Raw genomic sequence first — 22,510 nt, 5'->3', positions numbered from 1 at the left:
TGTTCACTGAATCCTGTCTAAAAGTGCATGGACATTTTCAAGTATGACTGTCTGTTAACAAAAAGGTGTCCGTACAATAAAATTACTTCATGACAGCTCCTGCCGCAGCTAGAATTGCCTCATCTGCTGAAACTCTCTGTAACAGTTTAGGATTGAGTAGCATAAACCACAAAAGATGCCTCAGATACTTCATGTTTTACTTTCTGTCTGGATGTACTTTTTATAAGAAGCAATCTTGGAAAAAACATGTCCTATTCTACTTCTTGTGGAGTGCAACCGACTGACTTTCTAATATCTCAAAAACAGTTCTTACTGCACATTATCAGTCAACAATACATCTTCACCTGTCAAGCATCTGACTGCCTCTAATAAAAGACATAATCTATCCTTAAGTGAGTATCAGCAGCACTGTGGCCATGGTAGTACAGAGCTCAGCATCAGGTAATCACTGAGCATATATATATAAAAATATATATTTACACACACACATATATATATATTCAGGAGCCAGGATGAGTTTTGTAGTTTGTCTTGAGCTTTTCCCAACTGTGAGTACACTGCTAATAGTAACCAAGCCAGCTCAGGCTTGTTTCCTAGAGCTGCTATAACACTTGACTGCAATATCGACATTCCTTTAAATTTTTGCACCAAGAATCAGAACTACTAGCTACAATCTGAAGCTTGGACATCCAAACATCTGATTTAAGGATAGACTTTCATCTTTTCAACAGCTTTGCCACAAATTGTTATAGAATAAAACATCCTTACCATGTAAGAATCAAATTCTTCACTTGATTATATCTCCTAAAACAGATGAAATGGAAATGTCAGGGATACTAGTAAAAGCTTTTTACTGAGAGGGAAATACTGCTTCAAAAGGTGGACACTTCAGTAGATGAAGTTACTACAAGAAATGCAGTCATGTTTGGAAAGTGCTATATTCCTGTGAGCCTTTGTTGCTCTGCTTGATTTATGCTATTTAATATCAATACATCTAACTACATCACATTTTAAATGTGTCCATAGCTATAATATTGAGGGCTGATCTATAGATCAGTGGCAGCTGACTCAGGCTCCTGGGCTCCAAGTTGCAGCCAACAGATGTGAGTCAAGGTCAGTCCAGAAGCAGCATATTGACCTTGATGTGATCCTCTGCCTGAACTAAGCAGCTCCATCTCTCAGCATTCTCTAGACTTCTGTACCTCAACAGGACTCAATAGCTTGAGCACATGATTGCTCATTACATCTGTTGGGCTGAACCTGCTGTTGGTACGTGTCTGTATAGTTGTCTTGATTTTTAAAAAGTCTTCTCCATGATAATGCAATTCACACTATCCTCTGCAAGACTACAGGATTAAAAAATCTTGATTCAACCCTTGAAACATATGACAATAAACAGTATTTTATACAATGATATTAGTGCTTATGATAGTAGTTTATGATACCAGAGACCAATTATGGAAATGCATTCTCTGCCCGTAGGAGCTTACAATCTAAACAAAATATATTGCACAGAAATTATCAACATATGAAAAGCAGAATAATTGTTTTCTTACTTTCAGTGCATGTCTTGCTGACATAAGGGATTTTGAACAGAGCAAGGAGTTACAGGAGTGATTGTAAATTGAAATGAAAGATAATGAACAGAGTGATAGCTTGATGAATTATTGTAAGAATGGCTCAAACAAATAAGATTATAGAAGGAACCTGAAGCAGGACACAGAACAGAGGCATCATAGCAAGGATGCAGGGCGAAGGATCATTCATGACTGGCAGCTCAGAAAAATAGGAAAACAATGTAGATTTTAATGTCTTTACTTATCCATGCTACTGAAGTTGTGGACACTGACCAAGATCCTGATGCACCAAGCTTCTTGCTTGATGCCTGGATATGTGACAGAGCTCCCTCTAGTTTCGACTGATTTCAGCGAGAGCTATAGCAGTGTAATTCATTTGAAAAGCAAGCTGCAGACTTTTATTAGCTGAAGGACAAAACAAAAAAACCCGAACACAGGCAATAGCATCCCTTCACCCCACTGATTGACTTAAGAGTGATAAAGAGTAGTGAAAAACCTAAAGATAGAAATTGAAGTAGTTCTGTCTTACTAAAAAAGTAAATTCTTAACAAGAGTGTATTTCTACAGTATTTCCTACTGCAGATGTTTAGTCTTTTAGGAGCTAGGCCACAGACACCTTGGCTCTTCAAGTTTATTGAATATGCTTTGGAGATTAATTTGGCCAGACCAAACTGATGGAGATAAGCAACTTAAAAGATTGCTTGATGTCTAGCTGTTCTCTCTTTCATTTCTTTAGCTTCCATTTAAATGTCTTGGTAGTTGTTTCTGCGCCTGCAGCGTCCATAATGATAAAGGAGGTAGAGCAGTACAAGGTCAAAAATGAACAACAAGCCAACAGCAACATCAAATCCAATAAAAATATCTGTGAAGGAAAAGAAATAAAGAAAAAGGGAGTTAATGGAAGGCATAAATGTATATCAGTTTGGATAAAGAGATAACAGTCTAATTACAAATTTGTACAATGGAAATATAGTTACATTTTTTTCATATTTCTGGCAAGATCACATGGTCTGCATTTACTGACGTATGCAACATAAGTATAAAAACATATGCTTCAATCCTGGAGATAGATATCTTCCTGTACAGGGGTAAATCTTACTCATAGGTTTTCACAGGTCAAGAGGGACCATGTATAGTTAATGCAAACTAGGAGTTTCATCAGGGATCAGCAAAACACTGAATATACTCAGGAGGGGGGAAATACCAGGACTTTTGGAAAGTAGCATGTGTTGCCTTGCCCTTCACTTCCCTCCTGGAAATAATATTCAGGCAAGAAAAGGTCACCAGCATTTAGGTGTTGGTAGTCCGAGGCAAAGAGCTGCTCTCTCTGTGTGGATCAGCTGCACTCTGTGTGTACAGTGAAGGTTAAAGTATCCTCGGTCCATAGTACACATGCCAGAAATAGAGATGCATCAGTCTCACTGTACACATGCATCAGTCTTACTGTGCATGTGCAAGTGTTGTGGTTGAGACAGACAAATGACATGCAAGCCGTTTTTGCTTTGCATCTACAGAAGGTCCAATGCATCCAGCATACACAGGACTCCTTGCATAGCACCCACACCCATATTTCTGTCAGACATTCTCGACAAGCAGAGCTCTAGTTTTGACGATGGCCTTTAGGTAGCTCCTTATGTGAGTGTGCTAATAATAACATGGCCTTTACACTGGTGGGCAAGTCTGCTTTTCCCATTTTCAGAGATATTTAATTTCTGTTGGCTTTCCCTGTCCATAGTAAAGCTGGTGCATGCTTGTTAAAGGGAGATCTATCTGTTGTGTGAAAAGTACAAAGTTTGGAGCCATTGATACAATTTCTGCTTCCGTGTCTTACGTAGAAGACGTGCAACAGAGATGTTACGCTACCTTTTGTTTTGTCTTTCTTCCCACATTCTTTTGACCAATTTTCTGTAATCACAGGAGAAACTAGTTCAGCAAACTTCTCAAGTGGACAAGCAGAGGTGCATCCTGGCAGAGTGAGTAGGTAAGGATCCTTCGAAGTGTCGTTCCGATAATGCATTTCAATGCTGTATCGCCTGATTAACAACATTGAAAAGATTTTTTTAAAAAGGTTCTTAAACACGAGGTTTCCTATTTAGAGACAGAATGCTGGAAATAGTCTCTAACATCCTACTCTAGAACCTGTTCTTCAAGAATGGAGACTTTGTGAAAGACATCTGCAAAGGCCAAAGCTGGTTACTTCACTGTGTGGATCACCAGTCAGCTCCAAAGACCTTTCTGAAGGCTCCTTGAATGGCAACAGCACCAGGCTCTTCTAAGCCAACTGATTTTTCTTAGGATTTATAAGATGTCTTGGAAATGTTGCTATCATTTGAACAAGCAGGAAAATTTATTTTACCATTTACTTCCAGCTGCTAAGGCGTGTTTTCCTCTTCAGTCAGTCTATGGTAGTACACAGATACGTGCACATCCAGCAAATGTAATTTTTCCTAGTTTTAATATAACTTCGTGTCTTTCAGTGAAGTATCAGTTTAAAACAAGTTTTTATTGCCTCACAATATTCGTGAGAAAAATACTTTGGGGAAGGGGGAACCAAATTCCAAACACTCCGTGTTCTTGCTTAGATAAGAAGATACTTGCCCACTGCTTTCTTGGTAGAGTTCAAAAAACTGGCAAGCAGCGTATGGTGGCAGTTTTCCGTTGAAAATATTGAGAGCAATCTGGATGGCCCCAACTGTGGTGTCATGCTGTTGGAAAAACAAAACAAAACATCCTTGAAAGTCAATTAAGTCAACTACCATTTATCCAGAGTAATGAGACAAGGGTAGAGAGGGAGTGGAAATCAAGATAAAAGAAAAACTGTGTAAATTTGACCATAAAAACATATTCTGTATATTCACCATTGGAAAAAACATGTTAACAGATTACTACAAACAGCAGGGGGCATTTCCGAAGAGTTACTGCGGTATGTCTCTTACACCATCTAGCAATATTTTGGGGACAGAGATACTGGTGGAAAGCAAGATGTGGTCTGAGAAATAAATCTAATTTTTCACTGCATTTTGCTACTCCTTCCTTCAGGAGTGTTTCTGGTTCCAAAATCAGATTAAGGCAGTATAAGGTTGTATATCCTGTAGCATTTCAAGTGAAGATAAAAGTACTTTTTTTTAGATAGTATTCCAGGCAAATAATCGAATATAAAGACTATTCTTCTCTCCTCGACACACACTCCAGAAATTTTAAGATTGTTGTTCCTTCTGTTTGGACTTATGCAATAAAATCTCAATTTAGCTTCTATTTTGACAGAATCAGTTACGCATCCACCCGCAGTCTGTTCCTCTCCCCATTATGCCTCCTCTTGCAGGGTATCCCAGGAGGAGGAGCTGAAGGAAGGAAGTCCGAACACCTTGATGCCTAAATTTTGCAAGCATCTTTATATACATATTTGCTAGGCTTATTTATGTTATAGTCTAACAGCAATGTTTTAATTATTATTCAGGATCTGGAACTTTTTAGACTGATCACTTTCAAAAATAAGAGTATACTTGGCCTCAAGGCATTAAAACAGCAGTGAAAATCCTGGTTGCACTTCTTCCTTTTCAAAAAGAATATAGTAGGACTAGAAAACATCTAGAAAAAGCAGCAAGAAAACTTTAAGGCATTGAGTGGTTTCTGTGTGAGGAAGGATTAAATAAGATAGGATTGTCTGGGAAAAGGAAAGACAGAAGAGGTGTGACAGAAAAGAGTAAATTCATGAGTGACCAAGGAAAAGTGAATAAAAAATAACTATTCCCTGTTTCTCACAACAGAAATGCTAGGAAGGAGCTAAATCAGTATTAAGTTAAAAAAAAAAAAAATGAAGTACTTTTTTTTCTTTTAACACACAAGTCATTGCCGCAGGATGTTGCAGAGGCCAAAAGTAGAAATGCATTAAAAATGTGATTAGATAAATAGATGGAAGAAAATCTGTCAAGAGGTATAAAACACACAGGCACAGATTCTATCTCAGGAAGTCCCTACACCACAGAATGCTGGAAGGTTGTATCACGGGAAGCATCACTCTGTGCTGGCATTATTCTCACATTCTTCCCTGCTGTCGGCCATTGTTACTGACAAGATAATGAATGAGCTAAGTGGATCTTGGTCTGACCCAAGCAGCCCTCTTCATCCTCTAAAATTTAAAAAAAAAAAAATTCCACAGCTGTGTCATCTCTTTCTAAGCAGAGAAGTGTTTGGAGGTGCAGCTGAAGTTCTGCTGTGTGCCAGCATCTCTGTGTTAGGACCACTTAAGGAAAGATGCATCTTATAGAAACCACATCATTAAGTTGCAGAAAAAATGGATGATAAAATACATAGTTTACCAAGTACAGTTTGAAACTGAGGTGAAATTCATGATGCTGCTGTGTTCTTGTACTGACTGATGTTCAGCTTCTTATCTGAATTGAACTGTATTATATTATTCTTTCATTTAACTTACAGGGAGACTCTGATTATTCTCTTTAAAGGTCTTTTACTGGTAAACTCATAGCAAGATTTATGAAAGATGAAAATACTCACTGCAGAGTAGACCTCCATTTTTCTTTGTTTTGAAGAATTGGCAGCTTGTTTAATACTATTTAAAATAGTATTCACAAGGACACCTTAAACAAGGAAGAGAAAAATGAAGAAAACCAAAAAGGCAAAAGATTTTGAGTTATCAAATAGAAGACATATACTCAGGCCTTGTACTCATTTTTTTAGCTTACTACAAGTTCATAACTAGAGAGAAGATATTAGAGGTGGAATATATAATTCATCATCCAGGTCAAGTGAAGTGGCAGGATTTAAAGGAAATCATCTAGCACTATTCTCAGAAATGGGGCTAATGACACTTCCAGTTTTGTTATGCTGGGACCTGTTTGCTGTCATCTTTTGTCTGTTTGGCATGTTGCAATAATGACAGCTGTGCTAGCCTCCTTCTCTCTAGATGCTGAAGAAATATTTTTAACTGTTTATTTCCAATAAGTTACACAGTATCAATTCTTCATTTTTCCAAAGCTCTTTTGTACTCCTTCTCCAGACCAGAGATATTCTAAAGCCAATGCGATAGGGGCAGCAGAAATTCCCCGTAGCACAATTTATACCATTCTAGGGAAAGAGGGAACAACTGGCACACTCATGAACACTAGAAAAAAAGTCCTGACCACATGATATGGCCAGCTACTTGCTAGTGGGCTTTAATGCAGATCTGAGCCTGTAATTACTATATGGCTCAAACCAGTGATGTATATGCCTAGATGATGAGGCTGTTAATTGTTCTTTACCTAGGTCTAGACTGCAGAATGGGTACATTACAAAGCCTAGCCCCAAACGGTCCAGCCTGCAGATATTCAAGCTCACTTGTTTGGGTTTCCTGCTTATGGACACCTGGGGATCATATGATAAATGCCTGGGTTGTGTCCTGAAGTAATGTCAGGATGCACATAGCCTATGCGCCCCAATTTTGGAGCTAAGCAGTAGTCCCAGTTCTTGTGGTATAGACATAACTTGTATCTCTCATTTTCTGTTCTGATCAGAATGTTTTGGAGCAGCTTTCTATCAGTCTCTCAGAGAGCTACCAATGTGTCGCCAAGGTTTTGGCACAATATGTGACTGGTACCTCAAAGGGAAAAACAAAGATCAGGAATCAATAGAATAAATGTCGGAGAAACAGAACTTAATCTAACCTAATATCAGACAAGTAATGATCATACCCATGAGGTCTTCATTTTTTTCCTTGAATTTCTATAAGCTTTCTTGAAATCTTAATACCTTAAAAACCATGGGATAACTAAAGGCACTAATGTTTACACCTTGTTACAACATCTCATCCATGCAAATGCCAGCGTTCAGCACATATTTTCATGCTTAATATGGCATCCAATTTCCATAGTTACAAATCAAGGTTCTGTATCAATAATTTTGCATAAGTAAGATGACAGGATGTTGCATATTATCATAAGCATTGTCTCCTCCTTTGTGAGAGCTATGCATTTTTTTTATTTACCTCCTTGTAGTCGTGATTTCTCTTCTGTTTTATAAAGCCCAAAAAGTGATAATAAGGAAAGTTCTGCCAGTTTTTCCATCTTATCGATTACATCTTTGGTGGCCCATACAGGGAGAGTATAGTTGTGAATACCCTAGTGATAAAGGAAAACAGAATAATGTTTTTTTTCTTCCACTGGTTTCCATCATTCTATTGCCCAGCCTCACACTTCTACATTCAGACTCTCTGAGGCTGCCCTGCAATTCTTTGACCAGTGTGGTTTAACTCATCAATATGTCCTGAAATACTCTTGGTGGGACTGGGGATCAACCTGAAGTGGGTGAATGGGAAGAGGAGAAACACCTGTGTGAAGGGGATCCCTTGTGGGGATGTGTTCTTGCTATAGAGATATATGGTTTGGGTTTTGCTGGTGTGAAAGATTGCAGACATATGTCTTATCTTCTTCCTTTCCTCTGGGTCTTCAGAGGTCTCCAACTTTTTGTGCCTTTCCATACCATTGTCCAGATACCAGTTCCATCACTGGCCATTTACAGACAAGTGTCACTCTTCAGTCATATAGGAGTAACAGTGTCTTATATTGTTTAAGTGCCTCAGTGTGTGGAGGGTACGTTCAACAGCCGTCATGTGCTGCTGCTAATGACTAGGGACTAATGGAATCATCCTGTGCTTAGGGCCAGTCTGATTTTATTCACTGGCAGCAATCATCATCTCCTGATTTTCTAACTGATAGATCATAATCTTACCTCTCATTTTCAACACCTAAGTATTTTGATGTTTACCTGTTGATAGGTTAAAGCAAATAATTTAATTTTCCTGTTAAAAATCATAAATACATCCTAGGCAGCACAGTCAATTCTATAGCAGCATATTGGGAAGGAAAATGAGTGAATAAAGGGAATGGATCTAGGTACCAGTGCTTCAGGATAAACAACAAATGGAAACAATGGTTTCCCAAGCTGTAAACCATGTTTTTGGGTTCTCTTTTACCAATGCACTAAATTAGAACTTAGATTCAAATTAAAAACAAAAGATGCAGGAGAGAAGGCAACTCATTCCTGTGAAACCACATTGGCATGGTTTAATAGAAACCCAACTTAGGGGTTGTATACTTACCCAACCTCTATTGCCTTATTATTACCTCACAGTACAGAGTATCATATGTATTCCAGAGCTGGAAATTGTCCAGTATTTTAAGATGATTTAGTTCAAGTCCTGTGTTAACTGCCATTGTTTGTAAAAAATCCTGGGGAGGGAAAAGAAGTAAAGAGTACACTACAAATGCTCAATGCATATGGAACTATCTGCATACCGATTCATTAGCACCCAACCTGGTGACACAGTAGTGTTTAATTTTACACAGGTGAAACCCTTGTAGCAGAAGATTTTGGTTGCAGATTTCATTTTGTAACCATTTCAAGGCAGAGATCTCTATTTCAGACGCTACTTTTACTCAGCCCTGCTATGGATAAGTCTGGGGCTCTCTCTGCAGCACTGTTCTCTCCCTCTGACTGCTCCAGGAGGCTAACTCAGTCACCTCAACCTTCAGATATAAGGAAGAGGAAGGCACTAAGGGAAAAGGAACATGAGAAAAAAAGATGACGAGAAATGAGAAAATTAAAGAGAGCTGAGGTAAATATTCAGAAATTGGAAAGGAAACTAGGTTTTCCTTCTGCCATTGAAAGGGAGCTCAATATCTGAGGAATAGTTCCACAACAGTTCCCACAGAGGTTCTTGCTATGTGCTAATGCAGAAGAATAAAGGGACTCCTTAATATCCCTTATCCCCACATTACCTATTTCATACTAGTAGCTGAGCGAGAGGATAGCTATGACATCATATTTCACCTTCCGTTGGAGGTGAGGCTGACCAGAGTAGCTGAGCTAGCAACAAGTTAGAAATAAACCAAAAAGTGAAAATATTTGGTTTAGCCCCAGCAGTAAGTCTGAAGTGACTTTGAGAGAATGTGTACAGGTGCAGTCAGGGTATGAGGAACACGAGACTCTGCTTTATTTGTGCTGTAGTGCTATTATAAAGTGCATGGTAGGCAAAAAAGAGAGCTGCCGTCACCACTAACTAGAGCAATTATTATCCACGAGAACATGGTTGTTTGAGGCAGGTGTACCATCCACGTACCTACACTCTGCTGTAGCACTGGAATGGGAAATTTTGAATCTCTGACTGCAAAGATTTGTGTCAGGGCCAAAACAGAAGCGTGTCTTGAGATGGATCCAAAATGCCTCTCAGAGGAATGTACATAAGTCAGAGCGTTCACTTGGTTAGGCTTGCTCTAGTTCTCTGTTGCAGTGCCAACTTCAGAAAGTCACAGCAGGAAGGCATGAACCTTCCCAAGTTTTAGATTTATTAGATTTTTTAGAATTGGTTTTGTACTACTCTGTAAAACTGGAAATTCCTGCATCCAAACATTTCTTCTTCCCTCAGATCATGGAACTTTAGTTATATGCAGCTCTAGTCTCAGAAAATGTTAAATTCACATTTTAAAATATTAATATAGAAAAGTATGAGAAATACATAAGCATATCAAACATACTTTTTGATCATATTGGACTACATTTCTGATTTTAAGAGAGTCTGCAGGATTTTTATTTATTTATTTTTGTATTTTAGCAAAATAGAACAATGCAGTTCCATAACTTCTACATCTTAGTTGCTTTGCTTCTTAGATTTTGTTTCCATTTATTTTGTCTTACCATGTATGGTTGTATTCTGTTTTGAAATTCACTAGATGTCTGTGTTTCATTCTGAAGCTCATCAAAACGGGGACAGTCAGGCAGAGGAAAATGCAGACTCTGAAAGAAGAGAAGTAAAACTTAGTTCTAGAATGAATCAACACACCTCTAGTTTTTCAATTGCTGCGATTGCTGATGTAATATTTGTTAGATAGATTCATGGCCATACTACAGCTGCTCCATAGTGGTTTGTTTGGTGCCTCATTCATGAATTCAGTTAACATAAGCAATGGACTGTGGTAACTTGGCATTTCAGGGGCTACTTGTGGCTACAATAGCTTGTTTTCCCTCAGTTTAAGTGATTTTGGCAGAAAGCAATTATGCATGTCTGTCAGGGGATTGCTTTGGGAAAGAGGTCAGGATCTGTGATCAGGAATTTAAAAAAGCTACCATTTCCCTCTTAATTTCTGAAATGCCCCAGATGACAGCTTGACTCCACCTGGTACTGGAATCTGAATTGCTTTTGCATCTACACATCCTGTTCTCATCTCTTTGGAGGTAACCAGCGTATTATGGTAAGCATTTTAAGTACGACTCAATGGACAGAACTTGAAACAAGAGTGACAGCTAAATTGTGCTCTTGAAATATCAAAAGGCTATGACCCTAATGGCTCTGTCCATATTTAGGGGTATGGTTCACTTTTAATAACTCCAAGTACATGCATTATGAGGTCACTTGATAGTGTGTATTTGATCTGAACCATGTGCAAATACATATGTGTCCATCAAACTGGGCTCTTGCAAATACGCTTTATGCCAATTGCAGAAGGACAGATGACACCTGATCCAGCATAAAATGTCAGTAAAAAGTTATGATGAGCAAGATAAGCTTGTGCTGGTTCAACACTTTCTGTCACATCAGAGCATTTTTTAGCCAGCACTAGTATTATTCTGTAATCATACAACTCACAGCAAGGAACTGACTTAATATACAGTGGAGAAATCTCTGCGTAGATGCTACTAGGAAGACTCCATGCCATTTAACTTCAATATCTAGGGATTATGTATGTGCATGGAGGTCTACTCTATCTTGAGGTGAACGTTAGCAGACTGCACTTCTAGTGCTTCTCCTTTCTCTTTGATTTATCAACGTGAAGCTTGCAGCAGCCCCCAGCTGACACTAGCACACTTTCACTTGTACTGATTTCCAATAGTGCATTTTTTCTGTAGCAGCAGCATACTGGAGGATGAAGGCCCAAAGCTGCAATATGAAACTGGGGAATGTTGTTTAATTACACAATAACAAATGTTTCTCTTGCTGTATGGCTTAATTATCTCCAAGTGTTCTTAATTAAGCCACTCCCTTTGGCCTCATTAAGCAGTACTCAGTACTGTTGCCTGTCACATCTTGATAGATCTCAGTGGCTGAAAAATAAACTGTGATTAGGTTTTTTTACAGGGCTGTATTTGACCTCAGTTTCCCACTTTGTGTTGCTTAGAGCCTGAAAATACCCTCAAACAATGGGGTTTTTTAGGTGTTTTGCATGTTTACTAAGAATTTTGAGTTGCCACAGAGGGGTATTTCAGTGAAACTTTAATACCCACTCCTGAAGCAGCCGCATAAATGACGAGGTACTAGAGAATCCTACAAATGAGCTTGCCTTCTCCAAATAGGTCTTGCACTGCACGGTGATTCCTCTAAGGGCTTTGAGGTTTTACTTGACCAAAGCTCTGACCACTTTGATGCTTTTTCACGTCTTCTGGTGAACGAACTTCCCTTAGTGTTCCACATTTAAATAACAGTGAAATTATTTTTTGTCTGGGGACAGGGTCAAGTTTCAAGGTGAATCACATTGTGCATAATCCAGTTTGTGGAAGCCCTTTCTCTCTGTACCTGCTTTCAAACATGGCCTCCAAGAACGGAGAAATGCCACTCGGAGGCAGGTGTGGCCACTGCCTAATGACAGGGTCCATCCTCTGATATTGGTGACTGGACAGGCAGTTATTTAACAGAGTTTTTCTATACATTTCCTTAAAGACAAGTTCTGTCCTCAAAGGCAGAAGAAAATTAACCTTTCTGTAATTACATTCTATAGCTTTTTGTCCTTGTTCGACACACTGTTTCTTACACAATCCTTGTCACGGCAGCCAGTGACATGAAAATCTAAACCTGAGTCATCCAGGGAGAGCTGCATATAGTAAAACTTGTACAACACCTATCATTCAGGTAGGTCTGTTCTCCTTATGAACCGCAAGGCAAGTGCTGGGGTTTCATTAAACGTTTGTGTAGCACTGAGCATAAAAGAGTCCTTGTCTGTAATTAGGGTACCTAAGTGCTACCAGAATAGGAAAGTAATAATTGAGAGGTCATTACAGTAGCTGGTGAAAATTCCATTCCTTGAATAAACTGTGGAACAAACTTGCCAAGGAGGGGAGGTCTGTCTAGCTGATTGGTGCTTAGAAAAGCATTTGTTCTCTCTACAGGCTTAGGGCAATTTCCCTACAATACTGTCCAAAAGTGTCCTTGCTAGGAGAAATGTTAGAGCTGTATCTTGAAGAAAACGGTAGTGCGGATGACAATTCATGTATTTTGCAACTATACAAGGAGGATTTTCATGCAGCTATTACAGCTGACTTATGACAAGCTTGTCAGACAGTAGCTGCAGTTGATGTTTTCCATTAGATTGAACTCAAAGAGAACAGAGAATATTTTTAAACTTTTTTCCCCCTTATTTCTCCTTTTTTCTTCTCAGCAAGTTTAAGGCGTTATAGGAAGTGTCCAGCCAGTACTCACCCGGTCTGTTGATTTTTGCAAAACATGAACAGGGATGGGTTGCCAGAGAAGCTCAGGGTTCCAAATTTGGCTGCTAGTTGGTGGAAAGAGGCCAGAAAGATATGACTGGGCACTCATAATGGTGCGATCATAATCTGTACTTTGGATGTAAAACTGAAGAGAGAACGGCAAAGAGTTTAAAATAAAATAGAAACAATAAAAATAATAAGGAATTTTTACTCAATTCATCAGTCCTGGCTTCTTGTTTTCAGTTTTATATTTTTTGCACAAAGTTAAAACAGTGAAACCACAACTCAGCTTTCTAGGACCCTACTTCATTTGCATAAATGAAATTGCCAAAGCATCTTTCAGTTTGGAATCTAACCCTCAGACTGAACTAACAAGAATAAGAAAGCATGATTTAAAAGAAGGAAGCTCTCCATCTTCTTAGATTCAGTGGAACATTGATATGTGGTGCTTAGGGACATTGTTTAGTGGTTGGCTTGACAGTGTGAGGTTATGGTTGGACTTGATCTTGAAGGTCTTTTTCCACTTGAATGATTCTATTATTCTATCATCCATCTACTATATCTCAGGAATAAAAGCACTTGAAACCATAAACCTCTCTTAGACACATGGCAAAGCTATGGTCTCTTATGCCTCCCGTCAATGCATCCCTCATGTACTGAACAAAATGGATCTGTACCATATGCCAAGCACATCCACACAACTGTTAGACTTCTCTTTTACAGAATGAAGTATGTGAGCATAGCCCATCACATGGCTGGATATGCATTCACCTTTCAACAGAGTAGAACAATATTTGGTCACCACATATGAATTCCGAATTCATTTGATAGTGTGGAGCTATTGATTCCTGGAAAACTGGGCAGTGGAAGACCCAAACTGAATGTAGCAGCTGAAAGTTAGACTTCAGTTCTATGTTTGTACCTTGACACAAAAGGCTGGCTTTCAAAAATGTTCTTCTACTACCTTAATTTTTCCCTTAATGAAACGAATATGATGATGTGCTTTTATCTAGCACAAGTCCATAGTTCTGCTATACCAGAGAAATGCCCTCCAGACAGTTCTGCTATGTACCTCTTGCCGGTTGTATGTGCTGTTCAAAAAGCTGGCATATCTTTCCCTCATGTAGCGTCCAAGTTCGAACAGCTGCTGCATTCCAGTCTGCAAGGCAAGCATACAGATGACTATTAGATTAAGGTGATTGGAGAATCTTAATGTAGAAGTTTCTTCTCTATTTTCTTCTTTTGTATTCTGCAATCAGTTTTTAAGTGATCATTAAGCATTTGTATAATCTACTGTATATGTCGTAGGTGATCTAGAAGTTTTAACATAAATACTAATTTATAGCTATGAAAAAATTATACGTTCTGAAACAGACTCCATCATCTGCTACAGGAAAGGCAATGCAGCTGTTTCTGTACAAATACTGTTTCCACAGTGCTGTAGCTCTGTAGATGCTCCTAGAGTTATTAATGATCAACACTCTAAAGGGATAGTCAGTTAGTGACAGCTGAGAAAGTACGATTGATAACCTAGTATTTATTATTGTCATTGCTTTGCTGTTTGATCAACCTGATAAATTTGTGGCTTGCATTTCATGCCTTAAGTAGCATTCTTCTATCTTTGCCTTGGTTCACCTGCAAATGTCTTAGATTGCACACTGTCTTTTCTGTTATTCATTTCCAAAACTGTGAGCAGAACTTTTTAACTTTTAGCTGTCAGAAAAGTACATTCTTACTACTGTTGCTAAAAGATAATAAAATAGCAAAAAGCTCTCAAAAAAATCTGTGCCAAAGCAGAAACTTTTTTTCTTCTTACAACATAAGCTGTGTAACTGGGTATAGTAATGTGTGGTCTGAGTGACTGCATTTTACAAACCTTTCAAGCCTCACTTCAAACGCTAAATGCTGAACTGTCTCTGACTCATACTTCTGCATCATGATGAAGTATTATTAGGAAATGCATTGGCCTCTCTTTGCTCTGGGATTTCGTCTGTCAAATACAATTCAAGAGCTAAGGCTTGATGCTGAAATGTCAGAGCACGAAGTAGGTTCAGTGCATCCTAGTGAAACTCTGGTCTGAAAGCAGCCTTCTTAGAAGATGCATTGTCCTCAGAAGCAGCCTTCTCCTGCAAGACTGACCTTGTTTTGTGAGTACGTGGTTGCCAGTCAAATGATGAGGTGTGGGTTCATCACTTGACCTGACAGGCGCTTGACCAGGTGTCATTCCTTTACCCTGCCACAAGGCCCAGTGCTTAATGGTCATTAGAACTTCATCAATGTTAAGAGTATACACGATGTTCAAACTTGCCATTTATTTGAATGCAGACACACTATCAGGAAGTTGTTACTTTTAGGAAGGTAGTTCTAAAGGTATGATGAACAAGATTTCAATTTAACAGTAGTTGGATGAATCATATTGCAAAAATGTTTATTAATTATGGGGTATTGCTAATACAAGCTATAAATACTTGGGATTTGCTAATGTTTCTGAAGCACACATAAAAAATCTGCCCACTTCCTATTTTTGTAGCATATATACGTGCTTCTAAGAAAGTTAACATACCTTGGTAAGTTGTCCAAATCCCTGGGGCCATTCACTTTCTTTGTGTAGATCAGTTGGAAAGTTTACAATTGGCGTTCGGTCACCATGTCGGAAAACCTAACAAAATTACCAGTAAAAAATCAAGTTAATTACTGTTAACATTATTTTCTTACCTAGCTAGAATTCAAGCATACGTTTTGCTTCCAGTGCCATTTTTCAGATGAAGATATTGGATAGTCTGCAGAAACCTAGTCAGGTAGCATTGGAGTACCTTCTTTACATACAAGACTATGTATAATTATATAGGAATTTAGTGGTCATGAGCCTGATGATTCTTCCACATAGAACATAAAATTAATCAGCCAAGAAGTTAATGCTGAGATTACGTCCATAGCTAGGCACCTAGACAAGAAATCTGACTAAATTTTCGACACTCAGCACCTCTGAATATTAAACCAGTTACTGCTGTGCTTGTATGAGGATTTCATTACTTTGGCATAGACACTTGAAACTTTTGGTAACTGCCTTTCTGATTTCTCAATTATCCTAAAATGTAAAGATGAAAATATATAAACATTTACACTGTTAGCTTACTTATGTATTAGTATTTTTGCATCTATGTATGAAAACATTTATGAAAGTCTGTAGGATTTTTTTTCTGTTAAATTCAGTGAGAGCAAAGAGTTTGGTTGCTTTCATATCCCAGACACTCCAGCATAGTGAGTATTACTGTGATACATTCAGTCACATACTTTTTACATCAGAAACCTTAAATGAGACATTTTGTATTTTTATTCCAGCATACGAAGAAAGTGCCAACCCCAGATTAAATAGTTCTGAAAAACTCTGAATTACCCTCCTTAAGTGTGTCATGTGTGGGCTTAGAAAAATGAAGTCCACAAAAGTTTCACATGAAAGGAAATGCTGGAATAAAAATTCACAGGGCTCCAGACAATCCAGGACGCTGATGCAAACAGTTGCAAAAGTTATGTTTGATTCCATCAGCGTTCACATAACCAACCTCATTCCTGACTTTGGAGAATGAAATGACAATGTGGAAGTATAGTATATTTTTTCATAAAATGACATTTATTCCATAATACCTCACTGGTATATAGCTTGATTATAATTAATACTCTCCATTGCCTCGTTAAGCCACATCATTCTGACCCAAACATCAGAGAAGTTTGTACACGCTGCTTAGTTTGCCACTCCCACTGGCAGCTGTTTTATGTTTATATTTTTCAAAGTAAACACAAGCAGTGTGGCTTAATGTTTTAATTACAACATACACCCTTTTCGTCAGCCTTCTGGACTAATGTGCACAAACCTGTGCTAGAGCAGGTACTTCAGAGATGGAAAATACTGTCCATTAGAGGCAAATATAATTGCATTTCTTCTTCTGTTCATTTTCTACAATAGACAGCAAGGTTTGTTAGAGTAGATGTTACCACTAGAAGCATGTAGAAAACTGTTTATTATTTTTTTACTTTGATAGTTGAATTTCACTGAAGATGTGGCCAACCTGAAATTATTTTTCAGCAAATGAAAGAGGTTTTTTCACCATTATCAGCAACATGTTGATCAACATGAAATTGCACAGTCTCAAGAAAAAAACCAAGGTCAAGTACAGCAAAATAGCCCATAAAATCTTTCTCAAATATTTGATCTTTGCTTCTCTATGCAATTTTTAATTCTGTATATGTCTTTTATTACTAATCTTGAATCTCAGTTCTTTATAATAATTTCTCAATGCACCTCTAGGGAGCAGGTGAAGAGGTAAAGAACTACATTGTCTGGTGATTGAATTAGTTGCATGCAAGAAAAACGAGTGAGAAGGACTTTTGTGTCACTGCTTATTTCCTTGATGTTTTGACATGCTGACTTACACAGGTGTGAGGTAGCATTCATTAGCTTTTCTGGACAACCTGATGCCTCTGTAAAGAATGAAGGCTAAATGCCCAATTACAATGTAGCTGCATACTTTTTTGTTAAATTACCCAGCTTTTCAGAGAAGCATTTTTATGAGTAACCGACAGTTGCTCAAACTGACTGACATGATTAAATGAATATTTTTGTTGGCAATATGTAGCAATGAACCAACACTTAGCCAATAAATACTCTATTTTTATTAGTGACTAACTACTGAAAATGTGTTAGGTTTCAAATACTGGTTTATGATGCTTTATACTTAATGTGCAACATAACCCTCAGTGTATATTTTAATGTCACAACACTCAACCCCTAAAAACTTTCGATAAGCCATAACAGAGTAGTGTTTTACCTGAAGAGAGGTGAGAGGGCAAAGAGTTAAAGATCGAAAGATATTCAAATATATGTGGGAGCAGAAGATGTAACGAAAAGTATCTTCTCACTTTGCAATCTTAAGAAATGGAAGCAATGGGGGGTGTTCCCCCCTAAAAAGCAGCACAACTTCTTTAAGTCCCCATAAAATAGAAAAAAGTTCTGTGTCTTCATTGCATAGTGACATAAAAATGTGATATTAACATTAAGTTGGAAGTGGCAAGAAACAAATACTTCTAAGAGCACAACACTTTTTAGGAGTTGAAGGACAAAGCTTTTCAGCCAACTGGGTTTTGTTTGTGCTCAAACCTCCTTCTCACTTGCTTCTTCTGAAAATGACCTTGCTTCAGTTGCAGTTGGAAATGAAACAATGACCTTATGAACAACCACTTAACCTAAAAGGCTAACTTGTTCAGTCATAGTCAGCAACATTTTAGGGTTTTTTTTTTAATTATTATTTTTTAATTTTTAATGTAACAATTTAAGAAGACCTTGTGTATTTGAAAGTTTGTCTTTTTCATTGGAATACCTGATACTGTTAGGGAAAGAAAATGTATCCCTACAAAGCTTGCTTTGCTCATCAGTATGTATTCTTAAGACTCATCATTTGGATTTTGTTAAAAAGGAGTTGATCCTTAAAATTCATTTAAAAATGCTTGCTGCAGAATTTATTACTCCTGGTCTACAGATTGCCTTCCCAACCTTTCAGAAGACATAGAACATGGCAGGATGAGAGAAAAGGAACAAGGAGGCATCATAAAACGTGAAAAGACACTAGAAATCAAGAAGGAAGGGAAGGCAAGGAGGATGTACACAAAAAGTGCAAAGCACACCTGTTTAGTATATTCATTTCAACACTTTTATCTGAAGTGCTTCACCTCAGTGAGTTCTCCAAAGCAAAGATGAATAGTTACCGAATACTCTCTCCTTCAACTCTGGTACAGCTTGGACCTGATTTGGTGTCTGGGTTCTCCCATTTGCTCTTTGTAATTTTGTGAGGGTGATCACGTCAGATCAAAACAGCCATGTGACTCAGACTTTGGTCAGCATTTGCTTCCGTCGTTGTTGGGGGAAAAATCACATTGGAGAAAAACTGGTGTGGGGGAGAGGATGAACTGAGAATATGGCATTTTTCTGTATACATAACATCGTCATTCAGAAATGCCATGAATTACAATGAATTATGTGTCTCTGAGTAATAGTGAGCCTCTTACAGACATTTTCATTGACAGACTCAACTTCAAACAAAAGGATTTCTCATTTTGAAGCCAGTAACAGGAATGAAGAAGCAAGAGAGAAATAGAACCAGTACGCTGCCAGTTCAGGGAAACCATACATGCAGAAATACTGAGCATGTTTAGTCAAGGTTTCAAACGGCTCGGCTTCATTAGGCAAATAGATAACATGCTCAGTCAATGTTTTCTACCCTGAGTTACAGGAAGAAAGACAAGATTAAATCACAGTACCTCAAAAACCACACCTCTTTGTATATATGACAGGTGAAATGAGTGCCTGTGAGGAAGCAGAAGTTACAGGTCAGAACTTCTTTATACGGAGGCAATAAATCAGTGTTTCATTTCTACTTGGATGTCCGATGGTATAACGTATTTCCTATTTTCTTCTCTTATGTCTATCTTAAATTCAGTGCACAAGAACTATGTTGAAGGCTAATGTTTACATGTGAGAAAGAAAATTAAAATAGCATTTTGACAAATTGGCTTGAATTGGAGCTTTTTGGCAAAAAGGACTTGTGGCCAATGATCAAAACACACAGAATCAGCACAAAGACGGAAAACCTTTAGGAGAGAACAAGGCACCTTCCCAGAGCATAGCCAATTCCAGAAGTGAGCAGAAGTGAACATTTGTCTGGTTTTTCTCCCCTGCAGAAGTATTGCATATTGTGCAATTCTGCTAAGAAAGTTTTAAAAAGTCATTATGACACATTTTCACAATGCAGTAATACTCTCAGGTGAAAACATAGCAGCTCATAGAATACAACTGGAAAATGGCTATTGAATTATCTCAGAAAGATGCCTTTTAGGCTTACCTTGACTGTAGCCATGCCCTTATTATATCCCATTATATCAGTGAAATGTTCTGGGGCCAATTCCTACTGTATTTATTTATGCTAGCAATTCTGTTCTCATGAAAATTCAATCAGGGAGTTCAGAAGGCAAAATTCTATTGAACACAGAGAAACCATGCCTTGGGAAAAGAGATGTGTGTTGATAATAACATTAAACCTACTGTAACTTTTCAGGCAGATTGGTCAGTCTGAGGAAGAGTATCAAGGATAAAATGAAGGCAGTTAAAATGACATTCACCTGTTATTTTAATATTAATTGTGATAAGTAACACTATAAATAAATAAAGTGCCTTTTTTTTTTTTTTTGGTAGGTGGGGAAGGTGGCTGCATAGCTGTGGTAAGCCAGCTGATTTTGGATAGGAAGCCTCTGTCTCCATAATGGTGAGCATTTCCTGTAATTCCTTCTGCAAAACCATTGCTTGTTAGAACACAGTGACAGCTGTAAGTCTCCTTCCCTTCAAAGAGTGAATTCTCCAAAGCTTGTTGACTGCCTGACTTCATCTGTATCCAGTTCTCCCTCTTATCATTGAAACAACATCTAAGTATATTGCTATACACAGAGTGTTACTGGAATTAGCATTAAGTCTCTGCTGTGTGTAGTGTCTGACAGAGCAATAAGCCTCAGCAGGAGTAAGAACTGGTTTTTCCTGTGCGCTCTGGCCTGTCTCCAAGTGGCACATCTACAAAGCAGCCAAGAGACAACTAGATATGAAATATTTATCTAGAGCTGGATATATATAACAGACTACTGTCTGTTATCTGTTTGTGTACATAATGTCTCAAATAGAGAAAGGTGGAAGATCTTAAAATTCCTGTCTACAATTGTGCATTCCAATCTCTACAACTGTATATTGAAAATTTGCCTTTAACTATTCTTTATCAGTATACCTCTTATTAAAAGAGCAATTAGAATGAAAAGGACTGTGGTGCAACCTTCACGATCCAAACTATTTCATTGAATTAATCTCTCTTTTACCTGAGCTCTTAGAGAAAGTGACATGGAAGTAGTGTCTAGTTACTCTAAAACAAGAAACGGCCCAGCAAAAAACCAATTACAATCCGTTTTCAACCTAACTGCAGTTACTGCTACATGCATCTCAAATCTGCCCTTTACTGTTTCTCAGTGTACTGCTGTGCCAATTCAGTTGTTCAGAAATGGAAAATACTTTTGGTTTTGTGATAACTTCTGTAACATCATAAGCTTCAGCTTCTAAGCACAGAGAAGGCAGGCCATGATGGCCAGCTCTCAGACTGCTCTTCAGAGTGCCAGCTAAATTAGGCAAGAACAGGTAAACTAGACCTCAGATCTCTTAACTTCTGTGACTAGACATATACCACAAAGCTAAGTTGTTCACTTATCTTGAAATAATAACTAGGTGCTAGGTTATGAAAATTCTTATAACTAGAGGCATTTTTATCCTCTTAAAGCAAAGTCTTTGAACTCAGTAAGCAGAAGGGCAGCAGTAATTTCTAAGTCTAAAAAGAGGGAAAGCAACTGCACAGCCTGTTTGATTCAACAGCTGTATCAAATTCCCTGTATTCCCCGCAACAAAACAGAAAACAAATCTACTTACTGCAACCACAAACTTCAGTTCTCTTTCTGCGGTAGTCTGTTGAAGCAGAATGAGGATAATATGAAAAGAAAAACCCAGGATCCTAGATGGGTTGGGAAGCCATGTCACTCCCATACTGGCAGAGGATGAAAAAAGGCTTCGTAGCTCCAGCAGCTGCTCAGGCTGAACAGTCCAGACGCCAGGCTGTGCTTTCCAAAGGGGTGGAACTGCTGCTGGTGAATTTCAAATCCAAGAGGAATGTTGTGTGACTACGCAACAAATTGCATCGCCCTTTGTTTTCAAATTACTGTTTACATTCTATTTAATCAAATCATAATTCAGTTCCTTTTTCTCTGTGATATGTTTCTCTTCTGGAGTATAAGGATGAAGTTAGAACATGAAGGAGTTGCTGAGCATTCCTCATGTTTCAACCTACCTGTTCTATTTCTACTTCTCAGGGCTTGGAATTTTTCCAGACTATAGTGTGGTCACGAGCGTTAACTTGGAACCACAAGCCAGGCAATACTGTTCTGTTTGCTGCTCAGTTAGTCCTCTTTACAGCTTCTCTCTCCTCCTTTTTTCTTTTTTCTTTTCTCTTTTCTCTTCTACATTGTCATGATGAAATCAGAATAATTATTTCAAACAGCATTTCATGTAGGTTAAAATTATCAGTTCCTCAAACAAAGGAGTTAAATAAACCTTGCGACAAGTATATTCTTTAAGCTCTTTGTTGGGCAGTTATTTGCTCTTCAATTTGTGTGTGTTGCTTTTGTTTTCTCTTGGAGTATATCTATACTTCCTCTTTTGTAACTGCTTATGTCAAGTTCTTTCTTGGCCTCAGTTCTCTTAAGAAGTTTCTTGTGAACAAGCCCTGGTGCTCGCATTTTTATTGTTATTGATTAAGAACTCTGTTACTGACAGTAGTTCACTGGCTTTGAGAAGATTGCTCAGCTTGCCTCTGCTGACTTCCTCTCGA

At 38.1% G+C, this 22,510-nt stretch overlaps 1 protein-coding gene across 2 annotated transcripts; it reads right to left on the bottom strand.

Moving 5' to 3' along the window:
* Nucleotides 1-1,416: 1,416 nt before the first annotated feature.
* Nucleotides 1,417-21,669, bottom strand: LOC135985093 (prostatic acid phosphatase-like). 2 transcript variants are annotated; one of them, XM_065628040.1, is made up of 11 exons: nucleotides 21,556-21,669; nucleotides 15,613-15,708; nucleotides 14,122-14,208; nucleotides 13,042-13,194; nucleotides 10,269-10,367; nucleotides 8,699-8,803; nucleotides 7,561-7,693; nucleotides 6,093-6,175; nucleotides 4,176-4,282; nucleotides 3,441-3,610; nucleotides 1,417-2,439 (listed from the first exon to the last, which is right to left on the bottom strand). In XM_065628040.1, the coding sequence occupies exons 1-11, from the start codon at nucleotides 21,667-21,669 to the stop codon at nucleotides 2,321-2,323; spliced, it is 1,266 nt and encodes a 421-aa protein (XP_065484112.1). In that variant the 3' UTR covers nucleotides 1,417-2,320. The 2 variants fall into 2 exon arrangements, with proteins under 2 accessions (XP_065484112.1, XP_065484113.1); XM_065628041.1 differs by lacking the exon at nucleotides 21,556-21,669 and adding an exon at nucleotides 16,922-17,004.
* Between the last annotated feature and the right edge of the window lie 841 nt (nucleotides 21,670-22,510).

Source organism: Caloenas nicobarica, chromosome 2 (assembly GCF_036013445.1).
Source record: "Caloenas nicobarica isolate bCalNic1 chromosome 2, bCalNic1.hap1, whole genome shotgun sequence".
Taxonomy (NCBI): Eukaryota; Metazoa; Chordata; class Aves; order Columbiformes; family Columbidae; genus Caloenas; species Caloenas nicobarica.
The sequence above is the reverse complement of the archived record's forward strand: the minus strand, read 5'-3'. Positions and strand labels throughout refer to the sequence as shown.

Bases quoted from the DNA above. Each gene is read 5' to 3' on its own strand.
- LOC135985093 (XM_065628040.1), bottom strand. From the start codon at position 21,669: ATGGGAGTGACATGGCTTCCCAACCCATCTAGGATCCTGGGTTTTTCT. The intron at 14,209-15,612 runs GTATGTTAACTT...CTTGCCTTGCAG, and splicing joins GATTTGGACAACTTACCAAG to ACTGGAATGCAGCAGCTGTT. The intron at 13,195-14,121 runs GTACATAGCAGA...TTCTCTCTTCAG, and splicing joins GCACATACAACCGGCAAGAG to TTTTACATCCAAAGTACAGA.